At 38.4% G+C, this 27,910-nt stretch overlaps 1 protein-coding gene across 6 annotated transcripts in view; it reads left to right on the forward strand.

The window, feature by feature from the left end:
- Positions 1–27,910, forward strand: part of CDC14A (cell division cycle 14A) — a 171,267-nt gene that overhangs the window by 132,700 nt on the left and 10,657 nt on the right. For 3 of the 6 annotated variants that reach the window (XM_010377241.1, XM_030935848.1, XM_030935846.1), the window contains 5 exons: positions 2,573–2,732; positions 13,072–13,187; positions 14,260–14,307; positions 16,364–16,486; positions 17,186–17,712. In XM_010377241.1, the coding sequence (XP_010375543.1) occupies positions 2,573–2,732; positions 13,072–13,187; positions 14,260–14,307; positions 16,364–16,486; positions 17,186–17,636 (898 nt within the window). In that variant the 3' untranslated portion in view covers positions 17,637–17,712. Of the gene's footprint in view, positions 1–2,572; positions 2,733–13,071; positions 13,188–14,259; positions 14,308–16,363; positions 16,487–17,185; positions 17,713–22,995; positions 25,601–27,910 lie in introns of those variants that run through there. The other 3 variants (XM_030935849.1, XM_010377242.2, XM_030935847.1) reach the window with 3 other exon arrangements.

The raw sequence follows: 27,910 nt of genomic DNA on the forward strand, positions 1-27,910 counted from the left end.
CCAAGACACATCCCTTCCTGTCATTTTAAAGCACATGCCCTATTAGCAGAGGGTCAGTAAATTTCATGCTGTCTTAGAAAATGCACTATATTCTTGGAGAATGTACTTTGAGCTGGTGTGTTAGCTTCATAAGATTTGATTTTTAAATACTAAATGCTTAAAAATACATGTTTTACTTCTTTTGTTTGAGATGAGGCTTTTAGGGAGTAATAGACACCACAATAAAAGCTAGCATGGTTTGCATTTTCAATAAAAAGGAATTTGCGTGAAGTGCTGCTTTTTCTCAAGAAGCACTTGCGTACAGCATTGCTTAGCAACACACAAATCAGCTCTGACACCTTATTCATCTTTAATATTCAGGTTCAAATCAAGCCTTTCCAGAGATGGGACAGATTGCGTCTTTCAAACCAAGCAAGTGAAAGTTGTCACTTTGTAATTTTCATCTTTAGGTTGGCAGCAGCATCAGAATTTTCATTTTATAACTTCTTTTGGAATTGGAATTTTTTTCAACTAGCCTCTTAGGTCCTTCTTCTCCTCTCTTTCCACTTTGTTTTTCATTCCTGAAGACCTTTAAAAGGTCTTTCCTTTATTTTGGGGATCAAATTTAAATTCCTTAGGATGACATGCAGGGCCCATCTCTCATAGCCTCTGCTTCAGCCAAATTAAATAATTCATGTTCATAAATGTGCTGTTTTCTTTGATATCACTTTTTCCAGCTCACGTTGTTTTCTTTGCTTGGCAATACTCTTAGCTGGGTAAGTCCTGCTTATCTTTCCAGATACTTCTGGAATGTTGGGGAACTTCTCTTTGATTCCTTCAGATTGAGTAAGGGGCCTCTTTTCCTGAGGTCCTGTGCAAATCCTGATCATAGAGTTTATAACATTGGACTTCATATGTTTGCTTTTCTCATCCTGAACTAGAAATCCCTTCTTGAGAGACAGGGATTCAGTCTTTCATCCATATATCCTGTCCTTCCTGTGTGTTTCATTTATCTGAATTTCTCAATATTTATGACAGAGCTGAATCTTCTCTTTTTTTTATCATGATTTTTATTCCTTTCAACCTAACTCTCTCTCTCTCTCTCTATATGTATATATAGAGAGATAAATCAAAAGATATAGATATCTATATATATACATATACTTTAAGTTCTAGGGTACATGTGCACACTGTGCAGGTTTGGGAGGCTCCATTTGTGTTCCCACAAATGACATGATCTCATTCTTTTTTGTGGCTGCATAGTATTCCATGGTGTATATGTACCACATTTTTTTTAATCCAGTCTATCACTGATGGACATTTAGGTTGATTCCTTGTCTTTGCTATTGTGAATAGTGCTGCATGAACATTTGCGTATATGTGTCTTTATGGTAGAATTATTTATATTCCTCAAGATATATACTTAGTAGTGGGATTGCTGGGATGAATGGTAATTCTGTTTCTCACTCTTTGAGGAATTGCTGCACTGCTTTCCACAATGGTTGAACTAATTTACACTCCCACCAACAGTGTATAAGTGTTCCTTTCTCTCCGCAACCTCACCAGCATCTGTTATTTTTTAACTTTTTGATAATAGCCATTCTTACTGGTGTGTGGTGGTATCTCACTGTGGTTTTAATTTGCATTTCTCTAATGATCAGTGTTTTAACCTGAATTTTATGTGGTATGTGAAATCTTTGTGAGAAAGTATTACTCAATCCCGTTGCTTTAAAAAAAAATCTGTTCTTACTGGTGGCATCTCCTTGATAATGCTATTATCAAAAAAATGATATTTTTTATGATGAACCAGTGTTTTTAGTTTAATTCTATTCTGTAAAGTGTGTTATAGGATAAAAATAAAGTGATTTTATGGGACAGTTTATCTTAGAGGAAATGTATGAAGGTGATCCCATCAATAAAAATAGAATCCTCAGAATGTCATTTTGCTTACATATTTTAAATTATCTTCGTATAACTTTGAAAACAGTTGTGATTGTGCCTTAATGAATGAAAGAAAATTTATACATGAACTTCAAACACATTTTCTTTTCTAAGGACAATCTAATTGAGGCTATAAGCCTTGCTTTTAGATTCTGAGAGTAGGTTTTAAAAGTTATATGTGAGGGCCTTTCATGGTACCACCCAAAAGTAGATATGTAGTACTTTTTGGGTAATATCTCCCAAGTTCTTTCATCTACAGTTTTGAGTCCAGTTATTCTCTCTGTTTTTATAAACAGGCATATTAAATTGCTACTTGAGAAACTGAAGATTTCAAATTTATATTTAAAAGATAAATAGGCGCATAATATTTATTGCTGTGGAATTTGTTCTAAGCATCTGAGGACTTCAACAGTCAACTGTATAGACAAATATTGGAGGATGACATTTGTGTTGAATATAGAACCTTATTTTGGCTTTTTGAAAGTGACTTCATTGTTCTTTATTCTAAGATATAATTTTCTAGTCTGATTTGTAAATGCTTATTTGCTAAATCTTTTCCTTTATAAGACATCATACCTTTGAGATGAGAGTAGATTGTTTTAAAGATAACTTTTTCTTGTCTTTTTGTTGTTGTTGTTGCTTGTTTTTACAGAAAACAAGCATCGTTGTGGGTCCAAGGAGACATTTTCCGATCCAAACTGAAAAATCGACCATCCAGTGAAGGAAGTATTAATAAAATTCTTTCTAGCCTAGATGATATGTCTATTGGTGGAAATCTTTCAAAAATACAAAACGTGGAACGATTTGGAGAGGTAAGTTTTCCCTAGGAAGATTCTATCTTAAAACTGATGTTCTGCATTTGTTTCTCAGTTGGACATATATAACATAGCAGTGTCTTTTCTCTGGATGCCGAGAGTGCCAGGTTTTTAGATGTAGAGTCATCCATCTATATAGCAAGAAGCAGAGGAAAGGAACCAGTTGCCCTTAAAAAAAAAAAATGGTATAATTTAAGGAGTAAATTATAAAGGAGGCTACTCTGGTAGGGGAGAATATTTACAGAAAGGAAACAGAAAAGCAAACTCTCTATTTGAAAATTAAAATAGATATCAAGAAGAAAAAATTTAATGTGACAATTGAAATAATACATACCACAAGTGGTGCTTTGAAAGCCTCAAATTCATGCTGATTTCTAAAGTAAGTGCCGACTTGAAAACATGATTAGGGCAACTCTTTTAAAAAAATTAAAGCTCTACTATAAACAAACCACCTTAAATAGTTGATATATATTGTCTGATTTAATATTCATAACTACCTGGTGAGTTAGATAATACTATCTCTATTTATAGGAAGGAAATTGTGTATCAGAGATGTTCTAACCTCAGTGTCAAACATGGTTCAATCCATGTCTGTCTGAGTCCAAGCTTGTGTTTTTTTATATTACACCCTGTTACCTCTGAATAAAAATAGAAGAGATTTACTAAGAATTAGGATTATGAGCATTTTTGGGACTAGAAACAACATTGAAACCATTTGTTTGGTTCCACTCTTGTAAAGACAAGAAACTAAAGTTCCAGGGTTGTTTAGTAGTGGGGCCACTTTGAGAACTGGGCATTCGATTCCTAGTTTAGTCTTTCTACCACGTTATGCCTAAGGTGAAGCTAAGTGTCTGGCTTATATTTTTATATCTCTAAAGCAGCAAAAAGAAAGAAAGAAAAAAAAAGACCTGTTCAAAATAGTGGAACAAGCCAGGCAGGGTGATGTGTGCCTCTGTGGTCCCAGTTACTTGGGAGACTGAAGTGGGAGGATATTTGAGCCCAGGAGTCGAAGCTGTAGTGAGCTATGATAGCACCACTGTACTCCATCCTGGGCGACAGAGCAAGAACCCGTGTCTAAAAAATAAAAAATAAAAAGAAAAAATATAGAAGCAACAATGTAGATTTACATTCTATTAAACAGTGACCCATTAGACCCAGACAAGGGCCTTAAACCAAATACTGTGGCTCAAGCTTAGCCCACAAGGAACCCAGAATGGAAGGAACACATCATAGCTCTCTTAGGTTAATGATTGGCATCCCAAACAGATTTCTTTTTAGCAAGAAAGCCAGAGTGCTTGGAGATTGGGAGCGTGAGTTTTCTTTCAAGGACAAAAGGATGGAGACCGTTGGAAGAACTGATTTTTAAACCTAGTGCTCTGTTCTCCAGGATGGCCGCTGGTGAGGTGACTAAGTTTACCCATTTAAGTCATCTGTCCTGATGAAATATACACCTTATCCAAGGTCATGTTGATGTTAGAGCTTTTGTTGACTTTCTTGTCTCTGTGTTCCAGTCTCACCTATTAAGAGCAAATAAAAAGAAAGGCTCTGAACTAAGATTTTAATGTGATAATATAGCTAAGCAAGAATACCTTTTTCTTGCTCTAGTCAGCATTTCCTTCCCAGGTTGAGTTCAAGTAAACAGGGCTTTGAGTTATGAACTCTGAGTTAATAACTTTGAGTTATTAACTTTATGTTTATAAAGAACATAAAGTTAATCCTGTTATCTGAGAAACATATTTACCTTGCAGGAACATAGTACTTTCTATATCATAATCTTGATTAGATTAACATCTGGTAGTTAGAACATTTTATTCTCCTACTCTTTTAATCCCCAATCTGTCGATCTTAAGAATACTTAACATTTATGTATCACTGTGAGGGTAAGGAATGCAGTATGATTGGAATTTAAAATAAGTCAGTTTTAAATATAAGTATATGTAAGTCTATTCCCTGGTCTTAGTCCATTTGGGCTGCTGTAACAAAACACTACAGGCTAGGCGGCTTATAAACAACAGAAATTTATTTCTCACAGTTCTGCAGGTTGGGAAGTTCAAGATCAAGGCATCAACAGGTTTGGTGTCTGGTGAGGGCCTGCCTACTGGTTCATAGACAGCACCTTCTGCATCTTCGCATGGCAAAAAGAGCAAACAAACTCTTAATGCCATCATGTTGGGGGTTGGGATTTCAACATATGAATTTTGGGGGCTACAAATATTCAGACCATAGCATCCCCCCCCATCGTTATTTTAGTTTTAGCCATTGAAATGCTATTGTTTCTGAAATTCAAGGGCAGAAATGAAAGAATTCAGAGATGCTACAGAATGATGGTATGGTGAATATTTTACACAGCATCATGTATAAGGCTCTTGGACTACTTTATTAGCTAGTTAATGGCTTTGTGCAAGTAACTCTTACAAGCACTTTTCTTGCCATGCTTATCTGGTGCCAGCTCTGGAATATCACATGAATATGGAATATTAGCTCGCTCAAAATTGGACTTAACAGAGTTATTGATGTCTTTATTGTTCTTATAAATTGCACGTGGAATAATAGATTGAGAATGCTCTAAGAATTTAATGTGTTTCAAGTTGCATGGAGGGTGAAAGTCCATGGAATTTCTGGATTTACTTAGTTTGTATATATAGAAAGTGCAAAAAAGCAGTATTCCTCTTGAGATTGCCTTGAAAAAAAAGATTAAAGCAGAGATTCTAAATTTTTTTTTCTTTCTAGGCCTACAGTAATTTTCTTGTGATTAGTTACTAAGAAGCTCTGTATTACCAGATTTGGAGAATTCGAATATAGTTTTTTAGGCCGGGCATCGTGGCTTATGCCTGTAATCCTGGCACTTTGGGAGGCTGAGGCGGATGGATCACTTGAGGTCAGGAGTTTGAGACCAGCCTGGCCAGCATAATGAAACCCCATCACTACTAAAAATAGAAAAAAAAAATTAGCCAGGTGTGATGGCACATGCCTGTAGTTTCAGCTTCTTGGGAGGCTGAGGCACGAGAATCACTTGAACCCAAGAGGCAGAGGTTGCAGTGAGCTGAGATCCTGCCACTGCACTCCAGCCTGGGCAACAGAGCGAGACCATCTCAAAAAAAAAAAAAAAAAAAAAAGTACAGTTTTTTTAGTGCTTAGGATGTAGGTGAAAGGAAAACAACCAGAATGATGCAGATCATAGTGATGGACTAGGTTGTGGTTTTAATGAATGTTCTTTGTCAACTTAGAGTTATGAGAAATAAAATAGAGGCTTCACTTTTATAGAGCCTGGACTTCAGTGCTGGACTGGGCACTATGAAATATACACAGCCCATCATGTGGATGTAGGTTAGGCTCCCTGCTCCCTGCTCCTGCCTTGCACTATACTTTTCCTCCTCAGTCCTCATCCCTCCTTCCCATACTCTCTAGGAAGGTAGAGACTTTTATTTGTCTTCATCACGATTCTATTTTTGACCAAAGGCCTTAATAAGTATTATGTGAATGGATGAAGAAGGCTTATAGTTTCAGAGAAAAAAAAGGACAGAGACATGAAATTGGTAATAATCTAAGCTACACAAGTGCATTATGTCCTCAGATACAAAATAGTACTAGCAATAAGTGCTCACTTTAACATTTAGGGCCTATAGGTCCATTATGGCTTGGAGTTATTTTTAAAGATGGGATTTAAAGTACTTTATTTAAAGTGCAAATATTAAATCAGGATCTTAGCATGAAGGCACTATGTGCCAGGAACTGTTTTAGGCACTTGACATTAATGAACTCTTTTAATCCTTACAGTAGCCGTATGAAATAGGCAGTGTTACTAGGCCCATTTACAGGAGACATACCTGAGTTAGAGGTCAAACCATCTGCCCAAGATCCTAAGTACATGGTGAGGTGGTCATTTGAACTTCTGTGCTCTGGCTCCAAAGTCTGTGCACTCAGCAACCCTCCCAGGAGGCCTCTCACTATACTCTGCTAGCTCTCTATGAGGTCTTCATTGTGGCTTTAGTAAATTATATACAGTAATTTTGAGCAAAACTGTAACCATTCCTGCTAATAAACTTCTCCTGGAATAACAACGGTTTTTACATTTTGTCTTTCTACTTTAGGGCTATAGTCCGTTATTAGCATGCCAATCAGTAGATGCTCTTGACTTAGTGATATTAATTAGATACAGGTGCTGCTAATATTCAGCCAAGTTCCTACAAATTAACAATCAAGTAGACAAGAATGTAGTTGTTTTAATTACATCTTTGAGATATTGTGATTTATAAAATCCATCAAGTACTCATAAGCAGGGTGCATCTTAGAAAAATCTATGAAGTAAAAATTAAATCTCTAATGTCCTGCTTTTAAGCACCTTTCTTTCCCCTCTTATGACGGTGAAGACCAGTTCTAATCTGAATGCCATTGGGATCCACCAGAGGTTATTAAGCAGGGGAGTGACAGCACACTGAATCATGGTGTCAGGAGATCACTCTGGCCATGGTGTCATATAGGGCTGAGGGTGGAAGGCCAGGGAGCTGGTGATGGGGAGGTCCAGGTTTTAAAGGTCCCAACCAGTGGCAGTGAGTGGGGCAGCCAGAAGAGAGATGTGGGTAGCTCCGATAAATTCAAACTTTTTATTGATCAGAAGCAGCTTATTATAAAGAGGACATCTTTGCCTTTTCCCAACACTTACATCTGTAGGTTCAACATCTGAGAGCTGAAAAGAACTTTAGAGATGACCCAGCCACCTTTCCTAGCCGATTTATTAAAATCTGCTAAAATTTCCATTCTCATCTTTATCTTCCAGTTCTTGGACTTCTATTTTTACTCATTTCTATTTAAACTGTCTATTTATGTCATTTTTCTATTATGACTCTTCCATCTTTATTCCCTAGTGTGCTATATTCTATCTCATAGATCTCTTCTTGATGAGACTTTCCATAGCCTTTCCTATAGCTTACTGTGCCATGATTTTGTTTACGTTTTGGTCAGCAATTACTTTATCCAGCTGAAATCTGTGGACATGATTGTGTTTGGAGAAAACAACTGGTGGAATAAAATATTTATTCTTTATGGTGTTATTTGTTCTTTCACTAGGTCATCACTCTTGTTTTTTTTTTTTTTTTAATTGTACTTCTTTTGCTACAGTATTTTAGTTTACTGTCATTTTTTTGCCTTTATGTAGGGCAGTCCGGTATCCAAAAGAAAGAGTGTTGCTGCTTATATCCTCCAAAGGGCAATGGGGCGTCTGAGAGCAGACCCCTTTCCTTTGGGGGACAAAGATAGGAGGGTCTTCCGTGGACTAGGTAGGGTTCTTCATTGTTGCCAGCACATCAGCCATGTGGTTTTGTTTCTTTTCAGCGGATTCCAGGGAATCTGCTTCTCCTGGACCAGCTTAGGACAAGAGGGAGTCTGCCCTGGCATTTTGTAGGGAGAGGGGCTGGAGCCTAAGGGCAGAATGGAGGCCCAGGGTGGGTTCTCCTCATTTGTGATTTGTGAATGTGTTCTTTAGTTGTCATGAAGAATGAATCTGGTATAAGGAAGGAGGCCTAACAGCACCTGATGAGAAAAGTTTTCAAACTTTCCCCTGGCTACCAACTCATGAGATTGATTTGTGCCACACAATATATTGTACTGCATTTGCTAATAAACATTTTCCTCCTCCAGGCTCTTATGACCTGGTATATCTTATAGGATCAATCCCCTAATAAATATAAGGCTTGTTATATTTATATCTGTGTATCTTATTCAGTATTCCAGGAGGCCAAAGTCCTTTTCCATATAGCTTTTTAGTTTCTTAATTCTGTAATTTAATGTAAATATGTTTTGAATAATGTTAACTATTTTTGTTGAATTTGAAGGCTATTTATTAATCACCGAGAATTTTATAGTTTATATGTTGTATCTTTCATAGTCCTAAAAATGCCCCACACTTTTGTACAATGGCCACAGAGACAAAATAAAAGAAGATAAGTTTAGACAAAAAATAATACAGTTTTCATTTTAGTAAATTTTTTCAGACCTGTATTGCCTGTCTGGATCTTTCCCCCTTCTTCCCTCTCCCCAAGTCTGGGCTCCCCTGCAGTTTCCCATACCCTAATCCAATCCATCATCTCTCATGATGACCACTTAAATGTGTCCCCCCCGAGTCTTGACCTCCAATTCATTCTCACAATGATCAATGGGAGGAAATATATGCAACATATACAAATGAGGGGGGTTTGTGTGTATAAAGAACTCTTACAAATCACCAAAATACTGTGTACACAAATAAAACAATATGGGAACCCTCCTGGCTGGTAAACGTAAAAAAGGTTCTACTTCCCTAGAAATGGAAGAAACACAAATTTAAATGATGAAATGCTATTTATGCCTATCAAATGTATTAAAAATGTATGCAGTATTGACAAACGTTTAGGGAATAAAAAGCTCTGAAACATTGCTAGTTGGAATTTACAGTGGTACAACCTTTTTGGAGGGCAATTTGATCATGTAGAAGATGACTTTAAAAAGAATTCCACTTCCATGAATTTGTCTTAAGGCAATAATAAGAGAGTGTTCATAAACCAGGTATATATGAGAGTATGTTTGTTGAGGCTGTTTATAGTGATGAAAGAGAACAGTCTAACCTAGGGTATCAGTTAAATAATAACATTAGGCATATCTAGACAATGGAATTTTATGGAGCCATAAAATGACAGAGATTTTAAAAAATGTGCCCTGAAAAACTTTCACAATATGTTTTTTAAGTTAAAAAAGTTACAAAGCAGCATATGTATATAATACAACCTCTTTTTGTAAGGAAGAAGTAGGTTGAGGGTTTTATATAGTGCAGGGAAAATTCTGGAAGACTGTGCCAGAATGTTAATGTGTTTTGCTTTTGATAGTAAATATATAGGTGATTTAAATATTTTTTCATGTTTACCTATACTTTATTACTAATGACAAACATATGGTAAACATATCTCCATATATATGGTAAATGCATATATATTTATGATACATAAAAATATATCATAAATATATCTGCATCTCTCTCTATATATATCTATATATCTATATTATTTATTTATTTATTTATTTTGAGACAGAGTCTCTATCGCCCAGGCTGGAGTGCAGTGGTGTGATCTCGGCTCACTGCAACCTCCGCCTCCCGGGTTCAAGTGATTCTCATGCCTCAGTCTCCCAAGTAGCTGGGATTATAGGCACGTGCCACCACACCCAGCTAATTTTTATATTTTTAGCAGAGATGGGGTTTCACTTTGTGGGCCAGGCTGGTCTTGAACTCCTTGCCTCATGTGATCCACCTGCCTTGGCCTCCCAAAGTACTGGGATTACAGGCGTGAGCCACCATGCCTAGCCAAATACTTTTTTTTTTTTTTTTTTTTAAGAAAAAACACCCCTGCCCTTGTCATCACCACCTCAGCTGCTCGCCTGAGAGGAGCTGGGGGAGAACGGTGGCCCGTGAGGCTCGTTGCAGACAATGCGGCGGCTCCTGTGAGGGTGTTTAAGTAAACTTGAGGGGAGGAAGTAAAAGTATGTTGAATCTGGGTAGTTAAGTGCATGGCTGTGTATTGTAGTATTTTTGCTGTTTTCTGATTTTGAAGTGTATCATAATTTACAGAAATATTTGACCTTTAAGATTCACAATAGAATGAGAGAAAAATACATGTAAAGTAATTATAATTTAAAGTGTACTGTTACTTAATTTTCTGTTTAACTGTATATCTTTTAAAATGCTTTTATTCTTTTCAAGCAATATATGATTACAGCTTAAAAAATATCAACTAGTGTTGAATTCTAGCAACAAGAAATATCAATCTCCTCTCTCACCTTTCTGTATCTGTGGACCCACTTCCAAAGGGGGAAACCTCTAGGAAAATTACACTAATATTTTTAGTGCCATTTTTCTATTATGAATACCTTGCTTATGTTGCTGTTTTTTAATTGATCAATTTTGGACATTTTCCTATTGCCTCCTGGTTGTCATAGACACGATGCAGCTCTTCTGTCTCACTGTCACCACCACTCCCAATATAACTATACTTGTTAGATCAAATAATGTGCACATTATTACTATGTAAATATTGTTCATGGTTGAGCTTAGTAGTACACTATGACTGTTTTCTTTTTTGACACTCTCTTTGTTTGTCCTAGACTTAATTACCTTTTTTTATTTGCATAGTTTTCTGTGCATTTAGGAAAAGATAATGCTTTAAAAAGTCGTGCCAAACAATTTTAAATTTTTTCGAAATCTCAACACAGCAAAATTCCATTCTAATTCCATTCTCTTCCTGAAGACATTTCTCCCTTCTAACTTGGACTGGTTATTCTTAGCCCTCATGTATGTGTGTGTGTGTGTGTGTGTGTGTGTGTGTGTGTGTGTGTGTGTGTGTGTGAAGTCCTAGGATCAGAACTATATAGTCTGATTCTGTAACTCTTCTTCATATTCTTCAGTTAGATCCCTAATTTTATTGGATCTCATGTTATCTTTCCTTTTTTCCTGAAGAGCATATCCTGTAATAGTTTTCTCAGAAAGATTGTATGGGTAGTAAATTTTTATATCTGTTTTACCTTTACACTTACCTGAAAGGTTGAATTTTAGAATTACAGGTTGAGAATCATTTATATTTAGAATTCTGAAGGTGTTTCTAGTGAGAAACATAAAGAGCCTCCTAGTTGGAGGAACAACCAGCGTTCCTGGTTTTCAAAATCCTGCAAAAGCACCCAGTTGACAATGAAACTGATTGTGGTAAGGATTCTGTCAGCTCCTCCTAGAAGCTTTCTTGGCCATTCTCATGATGGCCTATATGCTTTTTGGCCTCACCTCATATTCAGGACACTCTGACTCTGTGCTAAGTAACTGGTAACATCCCAGCACGTTGAGTGCTTACTGCAGCCTGGTGAAGCTGAACCCACCTTCTCAGGTGCACCATCCCACTAGCAAGCCTAGCCTTCAGACCTTCCTGATTCCTGCTCTTGCAGACTTCCTTTGATGGTAGTAAGTTCCTCCCCCGTTGGGACTGTATGAATAGAATTGAATGGTAAAACTGATTCCTGGAGATTTTTTCCAAGTGCAACTTGAGACTCTAAGAGAACCCTCTGTCATGAAGACTGCATGATCCTGTGACTATTGAGCTGGTATTCTTCTTGGGCAGGACGACCTTTCCTGGGGTCTTGGGCTGTGTCATTTGTACCCATTCTATAAGGGATTGCCTCTAGGAAGCTTTTGTCCTTATTCTTTCTTTCCCACTGGCCTGGTGCTTTGCATTTCTTTATTTCTTTTTTAAACTCAGAGATGTGATAGTGAGATTTGGTCTTTTTACTCAGGACATGCCTACTGAGTCCCAGAGTTACCTGTGGAACCCAACATAGGTGGCAGGGAGTGAGGAGGTATTGCGATCAGAAATGACTCAAATGTAACTGATGGAAGTATATTTTTCATCAAACAAGAGTTCTAGTTTTAAATAGGGAGGGGACTCTTAGGGCTGGGAAGGATTTTAGCAAATCCAAGCACTTTGATTTTTCAGTTGAGGAAAAAAGGCAAAATACAGGCTTCACTGGTGCAATGACAGTGTGCTGTGGCATGTATTTTAGAAAGAACATTGCATCTTGGGACGAGAAATCTAATTTTGAAGTCATACGAAGGTCATTAAGAGTTTATGGGAACTTGGGCCGTATTCCTAACTTCCATGAGTGTGTCCTTTCTTCATCGATAAATTAAGGGTATCAGTGTCTCCCCCTGCATCAGCGCTGTTGAAGAGACTAGCATTTGAAGAGACTAGCCTGATACCTCTATTTTTCAAACAATAAAGACTTATTTCAGAAGGAAAGATCTAGTGAACAAGGCCCTTTAAATCCTTCTGAAAAGAACTTGTGTGCTTTTAATAGTGTTAAAATAATTACTGTGTTAAAAACTTACTGTATAGATATCCTAAAGTGTTTTTATCTTGTATTTTTGTAAACAAGTTATGGAATTTGCAGTGATGGCTCCTGGTAGTATCTAAAAATATGTTTGTACTGCATCTGTGGGCCCTTCTGTATCTAGGCTATATTCCAACGCATGATTGTGTCTGCAGGAGAGAGTCTCCTCTGTTGGGGTCCATTGTAACAAACAGCTCCTTTTATATTCTACCACATCTATTCCCATGCTTCTTTGATTTGGAATTTGACTTGTTGCCTGTTGAACTGGCAAATAGTTGAGTGTTCTTTTGGGTAAACTTTGACAATGCTGATTCATAGTACCTCTAGTGACTTAATCTTTATTGACATAATCTGTATAAAATGTATCTATATATGTAATCTATTAAGAAACCTATATAAAGCCAAATTTTGACCTTTCTATGGAATGGGTATTTTTTTCCAGAATAACTTAGAAGATGATGAAGATGTGGAAAGGAAAAATGGTATAACCCAGGGAGACAAACTACGTGCCTTAAAAAGTCAGAGACAGCCACGTACCTCACCATCCTGTGCATTTAGGTAGATCTGTTTTAAACACTTCAATTCATAGTGTGCTTCCCTTTGTGAATAGAACATTTAATCTTCTCTTTAATCTGTAATCTTCTCTTTTGAATTTTGTTCTACAAATACTAAGTTTACTATTTCGTGTTGTTTATTAATTGTTTTATCACTGTTGGGAGTAGCTAAAGTTTAGAAGTTTACCAAAAGCAACTGCTGCATCTCAGTCTCTGGAATTCTACCTTAAGCTGCAAAGCAGTTATCTCTGGGATGTTTCAAATTCCTTTTGGATTTCTCCCCTTCTGCTGTGAATGAGTTTCTTGTCCTGTGTTGGATCCTCACAGGTGTGCTGAGGCTTTTGTGTTGACTCATAGTGTATGGAAAAGTATTGTATGCCAGTCTCTGGCAATCCAAGCTAAGTCTGCAGCTTTACCTTCTATTTTTGAAAATTGAATAAGCCATTCTTACCTGTGCCTGTAAAGTTATAAGCCATCTTGACTTTGAAGTCTCAAACTACTCACTGGAATCAATGATGAGACTTGCATTCTGATCACAACATTTGAAACCTGCTGGTAGTTCAGATTGGGTTTAAAAAAAGGTTTTGGAATTAAAAGGTGCAAACATTTGTAAATATCATTTTTAAAAAATTGCAATATACTGGGTGGCAAAGCCCCAGTCCGCAAATTAATATAATGGGAAGCAGCAACATTTCTTTGACTTATAAATAAGAGACACACATAGCAGAAGGATGTTTTGCTGGTATGACAAACACCAAACAGATTCGCAGGGAATTTAGTTTTCATGTGTAATCTGGGAGAAACTATAGCACTGTAGTCAGATTGGGTCTTTACCGAGTTCCTGATCTAAGGAATAAAGGTTCATATTGCTCAAAGATGAGGTTATCATTTTCTGCAGTATTATGAGAAAAGGGGATAGCAAGCCTGGTTCTGGGTAATCTAGTATCCATTTGCAAGGTTTCTCCCTTTTGCTAATTTAATATTTTTACTGGTTTGATACCATTTGATGTGCCTTGTGGTCTTTGTGAAAACGTGTGGCCTGGTGATATGTGAGCATCTGTCTTTGATTTCCGCAGGTCGGATGATGCAAAAGGACACCCAAGAGCAGTGTCCCAGCCTTTCAGGTACTGCCAATGAGGTTCAATGTCTAGTAGCTTGTAAATATATGCTTCCTTTTAGCCGTGTTTCCCAAGTCTCAAACATGAAAATCAACTGTACACAGCTTTTTGATTTTTAAATTGCTTCCTTTCTCTTCCATATTGTTTATGCCTTATTTTTAATGCTTACCATGAAAAGGATTTTTTTTTTTTTTTGCTGGTATGCCCACAGGGCTGTGTGGTATTGGTAGAGACATCAATGTATTTTGTGCTCTTAGCTCATTGTGGGGGGTCTCTCAGAAACTACAGGTGCTCTGCATCTTTCCTTTTGATCTAGTGATAGATCTAGCTTAAATTGTTTCCATTTCTATTTGTCCTCTTTCCCTCTGTTTTTTCCCAATCAGCATGCATTTGTTCCCCTCCTTTATTTTCTGGTCTTATTTTCTTCTCTACCTTCCTTTTGAAGAGGGAACACTAGTTTTGTTCTGTGGAAAAATGTCCCCTGAAACCTCCTGGAGTGGTACCACAATCCGATGTGGCACTCGGTGAGAGCAGTAGAGATGTTTGGTCAAGAATGTTGATGAAATAGGGGAAAGAAGCTCTTCACCTGCTGGTTCTTATTCATTCTTAGGTTTAGGACTGTTTAGTGAGGGCAGTTCTAAGAGGGCTCAAGCTTCTGGAGCTTCTGGAGAAGCTTGAATTGCTTCTTGGTAGAATTTTTCCCATAGAAAAATCGCTTCTTGGTAGAATTTTATTTTGAAGGCAAAACATGAGCTTAAGCTGCTGTTTGGAGGGTGGATAATGAAGGAGAGAGTCTACAAGTGAATAAGCTTTTGTCTAGCAGAGAGGAAAACAGAGTTCAGCTGCATTAAATGATTTATCTAGGATCAAGTAGATTTGATATTCAGATTATGACTGGGCCCTGGCTATCCAGATTTGGGTGTTTTTCCTTTTTGTCCACTTGGCAAATATTTATTGAGCACCTGCTCAGAATCCAGCATTGTGCTAGCCACTGGGAATTGAAATGAGAGAGAAGTCTTTGCCCTCAAGGAGCTTATATCAAGTGACGGAGATAGACAAATATCAGATGATGCAATATGGTATAAGAGCTATGATTTACTATGAGAATATATGTTGAAACGTATATTGCTTGGGAACTCAGAGAAGGCTTGCTTGATGAGGTAACAGCTGATTGGACCATTAAAGGCTAAGTGTGATAGGAGTGGGTCAAATGGACATGGAAGATAAGAGGTAAAGGATGGGAAGGAGATGAGTAAATGCCCTGGCAGGGAAAATAGCCTGTGCACACTGGACAAACATGTGGACGCTACCCATTCAGGGAACTCAAGGCATTTTTATGTAGCTGGAATAGAGATGTCCAGTGCAAAAGTGTGGAAAGAAGGACCTGTCCAGATTTTGGAGGGGTTGCATAAGCCAAGCCAAAGAGTTTCTATAGGCTTATGGCACAGAGGAAAGATGAAATGATTTAAACAGTGAAGTGACATGATTCACTGAAGGCTATTCACAATTCGAATTGTTTAGAAAAAAGATTAAAAGATGCCACTCATAGTCAAGGGTAAGAAATAAAGATGGCCTCGCCTAGGGTAGTTGCAGGGTGGAAAGGAGAGGATGGATTTGAAATATAAGAAATGGAATCTAAGGTTGTGCTGAGGAATGAATACCAGTGGCGAAAAAGGGCAGTGACCCAGGAAGACAGGATCATGGCTAAGAGCAGGACTTTGACTCCTGGGTTTGAATCCCAGGTCTGCTTTTCACTAACTGAGTGACTGGATGAGGAACTTTTCCTCTGCGTTTCTGTTTCCCCACTTGTAAAGTAAGGACAGCAATATTAGCTCCTTCATAGGATTGTTGTGAGGTCAAGCTGAGCTGACATCTTTAAGGTTCTCAGAACAGTGTCTGGCAGAGTTAGCGCTGTGTCAGTGTTGGCTGCCGCTGCTGTCATCACTATTAGGACCTGTCATGATATCTTTAAGACTGATTAATTTATCTTGTCCTAGCTAGTTGCTGAATGTTTAAGATAAGACTACTTTATTGTGACACTTTGCCATTTTTCTCCACAAAGATTAAGTTCATCCCTGCAAGGATCAGCACCTACCTTGAAGACATCAAAAATGGCACTGTCCTCTTCAGCGACAGCCAAGAGGATCAATAGAACTTCTTTGTCTTCAGGTGCCACTGTAAGAAGGTAATTTTTCTCTCCCTCTTCCAAGGTGCTGGTTTGAGGTACAGGAAGCTTGCAGCAGGCAATGAGTTTGGCTGCAGTTTTGTCAGAGCAGGGGATAAGGGAGAAGAGGAGAAACCACAGAAGACCCTGTGATCTTCTGGGGCTTCCGTTCCTGTCTTGGAAGGGAGGAGACAAGGCTGTGGAGGCAGTGGTGCAGAGCGTGCTCTTCTTCTAGTGAGTCTGCAGCTGGCTTAGTGTGATCCAGAAAATGGAGTTCAGTTGCATATACAAATGATATTGTCATTTCTCAGTTGACATGTATAGGCAGGGGAGAACTAACCAAAATGGGTAGGGATGTTTGATGTAGTCGTATTATTGAATATGTACTCCCCTTACATGGCCCTTTTCCTTTACTTCCCACCCCAGGGTAAATAAAACTCCCTGATGTTCTGTTTCAAGATCTGTAATTAAAGTGTTTTAGCCAGTTTCTTGGGTCCTAGTTAACTGCTTTTGACAAAGAAACTTGATATGTATAAGTCAAAGCTACATATTATCATAACACCAAGGGTGGTGAAGAAGCCATCTTGACATCATTCACATTGATCAGTATTGTCTTCATCATGTTCCCCTAATATCATGAGTATGTTTTAGAAACATGAGCTCTGTGTGAGTGTACACTGTTGTCTGTTTTTTCCCTCCTCACTTGTGTTTTCCATTCAGCTTTTCCATAAACTCCCGGCTAGCCAGTTCTCTAGGGAACTTGAATGCTGCAACAGATGATCCAGAAAACAAAAAGACCTCCTCATCCTCTAAGGCAGGCTTCACAGCCAGCCCGTTTACCAACCTCTTGAATGGCAGCTCCCAGCCGACTACCAGAAATTACCCTGAGCTCAACAACAATCAGTACAACAGAAGCAGCAGCAGCAACGGGGGCAACCTGAACAGTTCCCCAGGCCCCCACAGCGCCAAGACAGAGGAGCACACAACCATCCTCCGACCCTCCTACACTGGACTTTCTTCTTCTTCAGCGAGATTCCTGAGCCGTTCTATCCCTGTAAGTTCGCAGACACCACCTCCTGGTCCTCAGAACCCTGAATGCAACTTCTGTGCCTTGCCTTCCCAGCCAAGGCTGCCACCAAAGAAATTTAATAGCGCCAAGGAAGTCTTCTGAGCGATGCCTTCCCTCTGTGCTGTGAAACTGTCTATGCACTACATTCTGCTAGCTCCTCTGCAAGTAAACGCCACGTTTCAACTGGGTTTTCTTCCTTCTTTTTCTTCCTACCCTGCACTCCTTGATAAGTAGTTTCTCTTAAAAGGGAAATAGCTTTCGTTCTTTTGATTATGGACATTGTTGACTTCAGTTACTTTTCAGTTATGTTTCCAATCACTCTGAATATCTGGTGCTAAGTCAGGAGCTGATTCATACAGTGGATAGCATTTTCTGGGGGTGTGCTGGTTTGGGAAATTATGGCTTTTTTCACATCATTTATCAGTGAATGAATTTTGGAGTATTGACATGTGGAAGGTACTGAATGAACACTATCTTCCCAGAACTAAGCATTAGGCTCTTGAATATTTCACCTCCTGCAAGGAACTGACCCAGAATAAAATAAGTGGCAAGTGGAAGATGTTTCTAAGAAGGGCTTATAGGTAGGTACCTGGGATGCAAGTGGAGGAGCAAGCAGAGTATCAGGAAGGTGTTTAAAAGTAGCCAGCACTCTTCTAGAGAAAGGTGGGAAGACCTCCAAACACATCTTATCCGTGAGATCTCTATTTAGGTTACCAAACTCTCTTTAACAATCAACAATACCTGGTAAGGTAAACTCTGTTGGTTAACTGCTATTATAAATTACTTTAATCACCTGTTTTGATTGCCTCTAGGGGTATTGAGATCTATAGGAATGTGAGTTTTGACTTGAGAGTAACAAGGACAAATAGGAAGCAGAAATCAATCCTGTGTATTAAGGAAATACGAAGCATGGTTTGCAACACTGATTGTACTCAGGGCTTGAGCAAGCCCTGGGTGTCTTGGAAGGCTCTGGCCTGGCATCCCTTCACACTCTCTATTCTTGAAACATTTCCTCAGCCATCATCTAGGGAGTGGTTGCTTCTGTAGAGAAGCGGGGAAGAAGAAAGGTGCTGGTGGCAGTGTGCTGCGTATGGGCCACTCAGCAAAACAGGAGCCCCATGGTTCATCCTTAATGACATCCACTTTCTTTAGTTGGCAGTTTAGAAACCATGAGGATGGGCCAGGAGCAGTGGCTCATGCCTATAATCCCAGCACTTTGGGAGGCCAAGGCTGGTAGATCACCTGAGGTCAGGAGTTCGAGACCAGCCTGGCCAACATGGCGAAACCCTGTCTCTGCTAAAAACTTGAAATCAGTGGGGCGTGGTGGTGTGCGCCTATAATCCCAGCTACTCAGAAAACTGAGGAAGGAGGATCCCTTAGAACCCAGGAGGCAGAGGCTGCAGTGAGCTGGATGACAGAGCGAGACTGTCTCAAGAAAAAAAAAGGAAAAAGAAACCATGAGGATGAGGATGTTTTCTAACATGAGAATGCAGTGTGTGTGTTTAAGTGTGTGTGTGTGTTCATGTTTGGGTGCATTAGATTCATTACCACTCCTATCCCTACCTCAGACCTCTTTTAAAATTTATTCCCACTCTGTCCACTCTCAACCCATTCTCTAAGAGGAGCCTAGCGTATCTGACTTTCCCTGTCCAATTTTACAGGCATGAGCCCCCGTGCTTGGCCTTGGCATTAGTTTAGATTCCTTTACAGATTAGGGTCCCAGGAAACTGCCAGCCATCTACCCCTTAATCTGATTCTGAACCCACTATATAAATTGAGTGTATAGGTATCATAAAAACTTAAATCCATGTAACTAAGGATTAGACGTAAAAAGATAATATATTTACATTTTCCTAACTATATGTATAAATCATATACTTTCCAGCATTTGTTGAGCTCAGTCAGCGTTTTCACATACTGACTGTGGATCAGCCTCTTCTTTTGGATCAGAATGCAGATCTTTCCATTTTCAGAAAAAGTGCTAGAGATATATAGATAATCATACAGTCATGTGCTGCCTAATGATGTTTTGGTCAATAACAGACCACATATACAATGGTGGTCCCGTAAGATTATAACGGAGCTGAAAAATTCCTATTGCCTGGTGACGTCGTAGCCCTTGTAGGGTTATAACTGCAGTACTCATGTGTTTGTGGTGATGCTGGTATAAACAGACCTACTGTACTGCAGCCATATAAAAGTCTAGCAATACAATTATGTACAGTGCATAATACTTGATAATAAATACCTGTTACTGGCTTATGTATTTACTGTACTATACTTTATATCATTATTTTAGAGTATACGCCTTCTCCTTATTAAAAAAACAAGTTAACTGTAAGCCTCAGGCAGGTCCTTCAGGATGTATTCCAGAAGAAGGCGTTGTTGTTAGAAATGACAGCTCCGTGTGTTACTGCCCCTAAGACCTTCCAGTGGGACAAGATGTGGAGGGGAAGACAGCGATATTGATGATCCTGACCTGGTGTAGGCCCAGGCTGATGTGTGTGTTTGTGTCTTTATTTTAAACAAAAATTTGGAAAGTAAATACTAAAAATATTTAAAATAAAAAATAGGATAAGGATGTAAAGGAAGAAAATATTTTTGTACAGTTATACATACAATGTTTATTTTAAACTAAATGTTAATTTCAAGCGATTGGGAGTTGATAAAAAATTAAACAATAGTAAACTAAGTATTACTACAAAAGAGTCAAAAGTTGAAACAATTAAAAAGTTTATAAAATAAAAATGTTACAGTAAGCTAAGGTTAATTGACTATTGATGAAAGAAAAATTTTTAATACAGATTTGGCATAGTATTTAAGTGTACAGTGTTTATAAAGTCTACAGTAGTGTTCAGTAATGTCCTGGGCCTTCACATTCAGTCACCACTCACCCAATGACTCACCCAGAGCAAGTTCCAGTCCTGCAAGCTCTATCCATGGTAAGTGCCCTTTACAGGTGTGCAATTTTTAGATCTTTCATACCATGTTTTTACTGTTTATTTTCTATGTTTAGGTATGTTTAGATACACATACTTACTGTTGTGTTATAGCTGCCTGCAGTATTCAGTACAGTAACATGCTGTACAGGTTTGCAGCCTAGAAGCAGTAGGTTATACCATTTAGCTCAGGTGTGTAGCAGGCTCTACGGCTTAGGTTTGTATAGGTGCACTCTGTCATGTGCACACAACAATGAAATTGCCGAAGGATACATTTCCAGAGTGTATCCTTGTCATTAAGTGACACATGACTGTGTAAATAGATTACATACGTAAAAGTATTGTATAATCCACACTTATAGCTGAATGCCAGTAGCATTGGTAGCTTGACAAGAATAATGTTCTACATTTTTGTTTTCCTCTTTGCTGGTAGAACCATGGAGGCATTCTTTAGACAATTGTTAATCTCCCCTAATGATGTTTACATAACTTGATTTGGGTCTCATTCCATATTTTGTTATTTCTTTTCACTTCTCCTCCTCCTCGTCCCTCTTCTGGCTAGAATAGAGTGATTTTTAAATAATTGAATTTAAGAAATAGTCTGTGTGGGCAGTTGTTGCCACTTCACTTCTCCTCCCTCCTAAATTTATCATGTTATTGTAAAGAAAAGCATTTATAAATAGAATTATCAACACAACATTTTCCTCCCTCTCACCCTCCCTGGAAGTAAGAAGCAGCAGGTCTTTGTAGCAGACCCTCCCCCCTTTAACTTTGCTTAGAAAACCTCCTGTGAGAGGGAAAGCTCCAAGTCCTACTTCTGTTGACTTGTGGTCAAAAAGCTAAATTATGGTGAAAATTCCCATTTTGTGTGGAATAAGGAGATTATGAGTTATTTTTGTTTATGGTCCAGTGCAGCTTGTCTAGTTATGCTGGGTTTATTGTCTAAATAAGATCATCCTTCTAGTTCTAGTACTTCTGAAGATGTGAGATTAAAAGCCTTGAAGAACTAGAAAAATCACTCCATAAAAATGTTTTAAAATTCTTAGGTAGGAAAATGAAGTCTGCATGGCAATATCCTCCCAGAACCTTTAAGAAAGACCCAGAAACTCTTAGGGATGGGGGTGATGGGTATTTAGAGGGAATCTAATATTTTAAAAGCTACAATTAGCATCTCTTTTGAAAGCTGCAATTGCTCACTCACTTTTTGCAGCACTTCAGCCCCCAGAAAAATGTAAAAATGATTTCCTTATTCTGTCATTAAATCGTTTAACACAGAAAACAAGAACAAATGTTAAGGATTCCTTATGGTTGTGACAGAATGCTGAGGAACAGTCAGATTTTATTTTTATTCATTTGTCCTCTTTTGCTAGTCTTGCAGTTTCTACTGCCCTGTGCAATGCACACACAAGGTTACATTTTTGTTGACCCACTTACTGTAAAAAATGAGTTTCACTCCCTGACACTGAGAGGAGTTTTCAAATGCTTAAGAAATGAGGGACATGTGATTATGGTGTAGGTGGGGTGGAAGTATTTTATTAAATTGAAATTACTTGTGGTATCTGTCTTGAATATTTGCTATGCTTTATTTTTATGACACTTAATCACTGGATTACTAGTCATCTACATTGACCTTACCTGACCCCCAAGTCAGAGTTAGGTCATGTTGCTTCTCCCATAAGCCTCTCTACATCCCGCCTTGGTCTAAATCAGAATACTCTTTTTCAACTGGAATTTGCATCATCCACTAGACTATATGCTTTGTGAGGGCAGGGATGGTGCCTCTGGTTTTCATAGTTATATGCTCTGTGCATGGCATATATTAGGCACTCATTAAGTGTTTGTTGATTGGATAAAAGGATGGATGGATAAATGAATGAATGCTCTATAGCTTTAATAATAAAACTATACAATAAGTAAAACTTACTATAGCCTGTAATAAGCTTTGTTATGCACTTTCCTATCTTAATCTTCAAACATTCGCAGGGATATTCTCATAGTGAAGGTTGTAGGTAATGTCAGTGGTGCCGTTCATTGTCTTGGAATTTTTCCTTTCTTCTCCATTCAGTTGCTTCCTCATCCCTATTGTGTTTGAGTCTTTTATGATCTTCCTAACTTGTCTCTTTCCACCTTTAATTCCTACTTTAAAGTAGGATTGGCAGACTTTTTCTGTAAAGGGCCAGATAGTAAAGATTTTTAGCTTTGTGTCCCAACTATTCAACTCAATACATAAACAAAAAGTGTGACTATGTTAAATAAAACTTTATTAACAAAAATAGGTGGTGGGCTGCATTTGGATAGTGAGCTTCAGTTTGCCAACCCCTGCTTTAAAGCATTGCCAGATAAGATATATAGATTTCAGTATCTTATTTCCCTATTCAGAAATGACCAGTGGTCCCCTAGTGCTAGAATATAAATACTGACTTTCTTTGCTGAGCTTTCAGGCCCTCTGTACTGCATTTCTGTAGTATTGTATCTTTGCACCAGCATTTACCTTGCTTATTCTCTTGTCCTCTTCTCCCACTATGTTCATGCCTACTGCGAGTCTTTAGGAAGCCCTTTCTTGGAAGCTCCCTGCCCTCCTTATCAATTTCTCATCTTTAAATAAAGACATTACCTTCCATGTCTTCTGTGAAGCTTTCCCCAATAAATGGAATCCACCCTATCATTAACACTTTATTTTATCATGTATGCTATTACATACATGAACGTCTATATTTGTTTACATATTGTCTATGTATGTAAGAATTATCTCCAAATTTAAACTTCCGTTTTTAGACATTTCAAAACATTCTTTTATAGTTCATGGTGTCTAACACAGTACTGGTCACAGGCGGGAATTAAAAATTAAAATACTCATTTGGTTGAAAGTTGAAAGCAAAATGGAAATGAAATATTGTGTGCTTCCTACTTTCCCTTAGCATTCTTATATGACAGTTGAAGTTGGCTTAAATGTATTCTTTTTTCTAGTGTTAGTAGCATTTTTATACTCAGTTGGTTAATGCTGCTCTCTGGTTATGAAGACTGTGTGGATGTTTTCCATCTCAAATTTGACCAATGTAAGAACAACCTTGGTAGCCTATGAATAGATTAAGTTCTTCTGTGTTCTAACACCAGGCGGAATACGTGTGTATTTTAAGGAATTGTTGGTCCTTAAAGTAGGACCTGGAATGAGGTCAAAATATTAGAATCTAGCTTTATAAAATAACCAGTTTGATGAAAATCTGAGTGAGATTGGCAGTGCACTAAAGCACGGTTCATTTTTACTTTGGAATAATGTTAGTGCTGACAGTAATAAACTACTTATTGATTATGTGAATATCCATTCCCAGTAAAGTGCTAAAACTTTCCAGTGGTATGTAGTAGTGTTTCCCGATGTCAATTTGTTATCTTTTCCCTCTGCCTATTCTCCATTTTAAAAATTGGTCATCTTGTCCTGATTTTAAATATGACATTTTTATTAGTCTGCTTTTGTTGCTATTAAGAAATACCTGAGGCTGGGTAATTTATAAAGAAAAGTAGTTTATTTGGCTCACAGTTCTGTGGGCTGTACAAGCGTGGCACCAGCAATCTGCTTGGCTTCGCGTGAGTCCTCAGGAAGCTTACAATCATGGTGGAAGGCAAAAGGGGATCTTGCGTATCACATGGCAGGAGGGAACAAGAGAGAGGGAGGATGTGTGAGGCTCTTTTAAGCCACCAGATCTCAGGTGAACTCATAGAGTGAGAACTCACTCATTACTGGGAGGACAGCACCAAGCCATTCATGAAGGATCCACTCCCATGACCCAGGTACCTCCTACTAGGCCCACCTCCAACACTGGAGTCACATTTCAACAGGACATTTGGAGGGGATAAAACATCCAAACCATATCAATATTCATTTATTAATTCATATTAATATTATTAAATATTAACTAAGTGTTAATATTTATTACAGTTAAAGATTAGTGCTGGCTTTCTATTCTTTTGTTGTATATTTACGTTGCTGTGGCTTTTCATCCTTTCTCTTTGTTGTGGCATTACTTTAGATTTGATGTAATTTTTCAGCTAAGGGATACTAACTATATATCAAGAACATGAACTCAATCTCAGTATTGAACCACACCTTTGGCATTCATTCAACATTGCGATTTTTTTTCTCTTCCCAAGCGGACCTGAGAATGTTACTTGACAAAGTATCAAATCATTACGAGGTCAGCATGGTTCAGATGATGCCTTTACATTTGTATATAAGCTATTTATATGTTTGCAGTATTTGTAGATACATGTTAACTATAATTTAAGTTTCCAGTGTTAAATAGTGGTTTATGTTAATTTTCTGTATAAAGCCTGTCAGCTATTTTTGACTCTACATTTGAAAAGACTTGAAAATATAAAACTTGCTTTAAGTAATAAGGTTGATCAGAAATATATAATAGGTGAGGATTAATTTATATTCTCAATGTATTAGAGTTATGAATCACCTTGGCTGTTCAGCTTCATTTTATACTTTCTTATGTAGTGTCAATAATACTACTAGGTCAATAGAAAAGAGTCTTATTTTAATCTTGCGTCTTATTTTTTTGGCTAGGAGTAAAAGAAAGCAAGTGCTTTTTATATACCTATAAAAGCTGACTGGGTGCAATGGTTCACACTATAATCCTAGCACTTTAGAAGGCTAAGGCAGGAGGATCACTTGAGGTCAGGAGTTTGAGAACAGCCTAGGCAATAGAGAGAGACCCCATATCTTAAAAACTGAAATTAAATGAAATGGAAGCTTATCCAATTAATAAAGCTATAGCTAATATTTATGTAAGTGTCTACCATGAGCCCAGTATTTTTTTGGTAGAGCAAGGTAAGACAAATACATACAAGCCATTGTCCTCCACTAGATTAAAAACTTCATGCAGGCATCTTCTGATGGAATTGATTACTCTTGTTTTTCTGGTCCTTTCTGTTTTTGCACTGCTGCCAGAATCCACTTAAAATACCAGTTTCCTAATGTAAGTCTTTGTTTAACAGCTTCTGTGGCTGAAGAATAAAACCAATTATTATAAGATTTTTCCTCTTTTTTTCTGAAATTCTGTAGTTTCACCATAATGTAGCTATATACAGATTAATTATAATTTATCTTGCCTGGCGTCAGTGTGTACTTTCAATCTTAGGGCTGTATGTTTAGTTATGGAAAATTCTCAGCCATCATTTTTTTTTTTTTTTTTTTTTTTTTTGTAGAGAGTGTCTTGCTATGTTGCTCAGGTTGGTCTCAAACTCCTGACCTCAAGCGATCCTCCTGCTTTGGCATCCCAAATTGCTGGGATTACAGGCTTGAGCCACCACACCTGGCTCCACTATCTTTTTGGATGTTGCTTTACTGCCTTTCCCCTTATTTTCTCCTTTTGCAATAGCCCCACAATTTTTTTATATTTTTTATTTATTCATTTATTTATTTTTTTAGAAGGAGTCTCACTCTTGTTACCCAGGCTGGAGTGCAATCTTGGCCCACTGCAACCTCTACCTCTCAGGTTCTCCACCTCCCAGGTTCAAGTGACTCTCCTGCCTCAGCTTCCTGAGTAGCTGGGACTACAGGTGCGTGCCACCACGCCTGGCTAATTTTTGTATTTTTAGTAGAGATGGGGTTTTGCCATGTTGGCCAGGATGGTCTCAAACTCCTTACCTCAGTGATCTGCCTGCCTCGGCCTCCCAAAGTGCTGGGATTATAGGCATAAGCCACTGCACCCAGCCAATAGCCCCCAAAACTTATAGTGGAGCCTTTCAATCTGTCGTTAATATTTCTTACCTTCTTTTTATATTTTTCAGTTCCTAAGCTCTAGCTGTATTCTGATTGAATTCCTCCTATTATTTTTCAATTCATGGATTTTCTTTAATGTGTCAGTTCTGGAGTATATCCCCCAATCCACTGACCTTTGATTTCAGGGGCTATATCTTTCCTTTCCAGCATTTCTAATTTGATCCTTATGATAGCCATCTGTTCTAATTTGGGCTCCCCTGTTTTTGTTTTATGGCTTCTTATTCTTTTTATGTGTGTGTATGTGTGTGTATGTGTATATATATATTTATTTATTTTCACCTGGAGGATCTCAGGTGATAAGGCATTTTGATATTGCCTTGTTATTTGCATTTCACCCTGTGAGAGTTTGCCTTGTGATTGCAGACTTTGTCAGTTCTCATAATGTTCATTTACCTTGTGTGTTAGGGAATTTTGGTTCGTAGTTTCAGATTGCCTGGGAGTTTTTGTGTGTTTCTCTCCTCTCTCTCTGTTTTTCCCTCCTCATCTGCTGACCTTGTTGGCTCTACCTGATCATCTAGGCCTTTGGGTTTAGAAAGAGACCTTGACGACCCAGGCTTCCATCTCTTGGTGATCTCCTCCCAGGCTTGCTTCTCAGGCAGGGATGTGGCTCCACCTCAGCCCTGGCCCGAGGGCAATGGTCCCAATTTCTCTTAGCCTCCTTCCCCATGTGGGAGAGCCTGACTCCACCCCTGATTTCAGGCCAGCGGCTTTTCACCTATGTACCCACATGAATGGAACACCTAGCCACCTCTGCAGGCTTCCAGCTGTGTAGCCAGAGTCCTACGACTGTCTTGATTGTTTCTGGGCCACAAAGATGTTGATCTTGCTTTTTAATTTCTGCTGTGCCCTTTATTTCTTCTTCATCTTTAAAAATATTTAATACATGCATACAGAAGGTAGTTTGGAGTGTACCATGTCGACATTAAGTAGGTCCAGTCTCTGCAGCTTGCCGTTCAGTGCCTTTTTCAGCCTTCCCCAACTAGCTTTCCAAACTCATTTCCCTCCCCTCCTGAGCATGAACCTTCTGCTTCTACCAGGCAGTTTCTTACATCCTTGAATGTGCACGGCTCCTCCTACCTCTGTGTTTTTCTTACATGCTAGGTCCCCAACTTGGTCTCCCTTCCTCCCCCCCTTTGCTTCTCACCTCCTTTCCATCAGGAGTTGGCCTAAGTCCAACCTCCTCCTCTGTGAAGCCTTCCTTAACCTCACCAGACCATAGCAATCCTGACGTTTTTTGAAGTCTTTCTGTTTGTATTGGTTATTGGCCTTCCTCATCCCTCTTTCGTATTGAGAGTCACCTATCTTGTGGATGTGGGCCTTGAATCCCCACTGAATTCCTTGATTGAGGTTAGAAAATGTCTTTTATTTTTGTTATCTCCGAAGCATCTGGCATTGAGCTATGCTTACCTGTTTGATTGTGGGTATACTCAGTCCATACTTGCACCTTTTCTAATATTATGTAGGTCATCTGTTTCTTCCAAAAATTTGAATTTTACTGTGTGCGCACGTGTGTGTCAGATCTTTAACTTAGAAAGGCATATTTTTATTGCAACTCCCTCTTACACACACATACGCATACATGTGGATGTGCATGCATGTGCAAACAAGCACAGACACCATGTGCACATTGCTTGTAAAGTCATTGGATTTGC

Source organism: Rhinopithecus roxellana, chromosome 8, assembly GCF_007565055.1.
Source record: "Rhinopithecus roxellana isolate Shanxi Qingling chromosome 8, ASM756505v1, whole genome shotgun sequence".
Taxonomy (NCBI): domain Eukaryota; kingdom Metazoa; phylum Chordata; class Mammalia; order Primates; family Cercopithecidae; genus Rhinopithecus; species Rhinopithecus roxellana.